Source organism: Myotis lucifugus, unplaced genomic scaffold, assembly GCF_000147115.1.
Source record: "Myotis lucifugus unplaced genomic scaffold, Myoluc2.0 scaffold_328, whole genome shotgun sequence".
NCBI lineage: Eukaryota > Metazoa > Chordata > Mammalia > Chiroptera > Vespertilionidae > Myotis > Myotis lucifugus.
Window position 1 is genome coordinate 433351 of NW_005871376.1, and position 2441 is coordinate 435791.

General features: G+C 55.3%; 1 protein-coding gene across 1 annotated transcript in view; it reads left to right on the forward strand.

Annotated features, from left to right (window-relative positions):
- The window catches only part of SORBS3 (sorbin and SH3 domain containing 3), a 20569-nt gene that overhangs the window by 4561 nt on the left and 13567 nt on the right, over positions 1 to 2441 (forward strand). The window contains exons 5-7 of the mRNA XM_023764332.1: positions 125 to 163; positions 611 to 704; positions 1191 to 1290. Of these exons, the coding sequence (XP_023620100.1) occupies positions 125 to 163; positions 611 to 704; positions 1191 to 1290 (233 nt within the window). The remainder of the gene's footprint in view (positions 1 to 124; positions 164 to 610; positions 705 to 1190; positions 1291 to 2441) is intronic.

The window sequence follows — 2441 nt, forward strand, 5'->3', positions numbered from 1 at the left end:
CTGACTCAGTCCCCTGGCCCCGCTCCAGGCAGGAGGGAGGCTAGGAGCAGCTAAGGCAGCCTCACAGGGCACTCCGATCTCGCCTGCTGTCCCATCCCTGACCCGGTCCTTTCTGCTTCCGCAGACCTGAATCTGGACTGGACCTTTGAGGAAGCACCCAAAGGTGAGGGGGTGGCCCGCTCAGCTTGGCCTTGAATTTGACCCTCCCTGCAGCCACACCTGGCTCTGGGGCTTCCCAGTTGGCTTAGTTCAACCTGAGGAGTTTGTATGCCCATTTCCGGTAAGCTCCCAACCCCTGGCAGGTGGCATTCAAGAACCTCAGCTTCCCTGCCCAGTGAATGCCCAGCCCTGGTGGTGATTTCTCTGGGCCTCTCTTTCCTGATCCCTAAAATGGGGACACTACCCACCCCAGAGCTGTTTTGAAGATTTCTTAAAGAGAGCAAAGCTCTTAGTGCAAAGCCCACACTAAGGGGTCCGGAACACCAGCCTTTACCCAGGAGCTACCCAGAACTGAGGGTGGGCATGGGTGTCAGAACCTCCAGTGGTCAACCAGGTGACCTCAACCCCTGCTCTCACCTCCCCGACCCTACCTGTCTTCTCCCACCTGCAGTGGCTTCCTCCTGTGCCACCTCTGCAGACTCAAGGTGTCCAGGGCCCCAGCAAAGACCTGCATCCCGGCCAAGCCAGGCCTCCTCTCTGAGCGGGTAAGCCGCCATGGGGAAGTGGCCTGAGGGCTGCAGAGGGGCCCTGGCTTCCCTGTGGGGACTGGCAGCCCCTGGTGGCAACAGCTGGCACAGCTTCAAAGTAGGCAAGCAGGGGATCTGGCTCCCCTGACAGTTCAGCCCCTTCTCAGGATCCCCACTACTCCAGACACCCCCTTCCTCGCCAGGGCCCAAGGGGAGTGGTAGGCAGGGGTGGACTTTGCACCTATTCCTGGTCAGGACCCCCATGATGCTTTTGTGGTTGGTAACAGGATTATCACCCCAAAGATCTGCAGGTTCTATGGGGTGGAGAGCTGGGCGTCCCACGAGTAGGCGAGTAGGCATGGATCTGTGGCCATCGCTCTGATGCCTGAGAAAAAACAAGGGGTGGAGGGTCCAACTTTCCTCCCAGGTGCCGGTGCCGCGGAGAGGGGAGCCCCTCCAGGGAGGTGAAGGGTGCAGCTGCTTTTCTCTGTGCAAACCACACAGGCCCAAGCCCGGCTGCCTGGACCTGGAGGGGTTCAACCCCACCTTGGGAATGAGGGACTTTGCCCTCAGTGAAATCGATGAGCTTCTTATTCTTTTCTGGGCAAGATTCACCTCGTTAACATAGCCATACCGACCAGGCCTGTGGCTCTCGGCATCATCAATAAGATAGAGGCTACGAGCTCAAGAATTGGGCTCAGGGTTCTGGATTCAAGCTGGTGTGCCTTGAGCAACTTAACCAACCTAAGCCTCAGTGCCACCATCTGTTAAGTGGGGTCACTGAGTGGTCATGAGGATTAAGGCTCATAGCAAGTCTCCACAAACATTATTAATATAGACTTAATCATGACAAGAGCTTCCTTAAATGAGGAACGACATATTCCATTCTCATTATCACCAATATTATTTTGAGAATAGAGAGCAGAGTCATGATTACAGCCAACAAATCCTGACCCTGCGGTCAGACATTCCATCATTTGATAAGCGTGGTACAGTCATTCCATTTAGTGAAGACATCCAAATTCAACAGAGGCTGGGACCTTTAAGCCGGCCAAGAAGGGAGCCCTGGAGGGACTAGGACAAGTGTGATGGCAGTGCCTGGAATGTGGCTGGAGTGGCCTTGCAGATGAAGTCATGAATTCAGCACCCTCAGAGCAGGGAGGCCCAGGGCTCTGAAATCACGTGCCCAGGGCTCCAGGGTCAGGGCTGCAGGCTCTTTTCCTGCCCCGGCTTTTCCTCGGACTAGTATCTAGTCCCACACCCTCGGGCACAGGTGCAGCCAAAAAGACCAGCTTCACAGAATAAGCACTAACATACATAGCCTCAGTCACGGGGCAGACTGAACGCAATTGCAGGCTATGCACCAAGGCCAGCAGGAAAGGGGCAGCCTATGCATCGTGGAGCAGATGCATGTGTCAGGCCTAAGCTTCACCACACCCTTGCGTGGTGGGAATCGTTCTGACGTTACAGGCATTGAATCTGAGGCTCTGACAGTTCAGTCACGTGCCAGAAGGTAGCACAGCCAAGTGGTGGAGCTGAGATTTGAACTCAGAGCTCATAACCTTCCACGAGTTAACACTGCTCCCGAGCCTGGGGCAGGAGAGGACGGGGTGCACTCCCTCCACCGGGGCTGTGTACTCCCTAAGAATGCCATCCCCTTCTTCTAACAGAATCTGGGACCTCTCTGAATAGTTTTCCATAACACCTTTCTGCCGGAACCCTGGTGTACTCTCCTTCCTCGTTAGGTTATTTTTA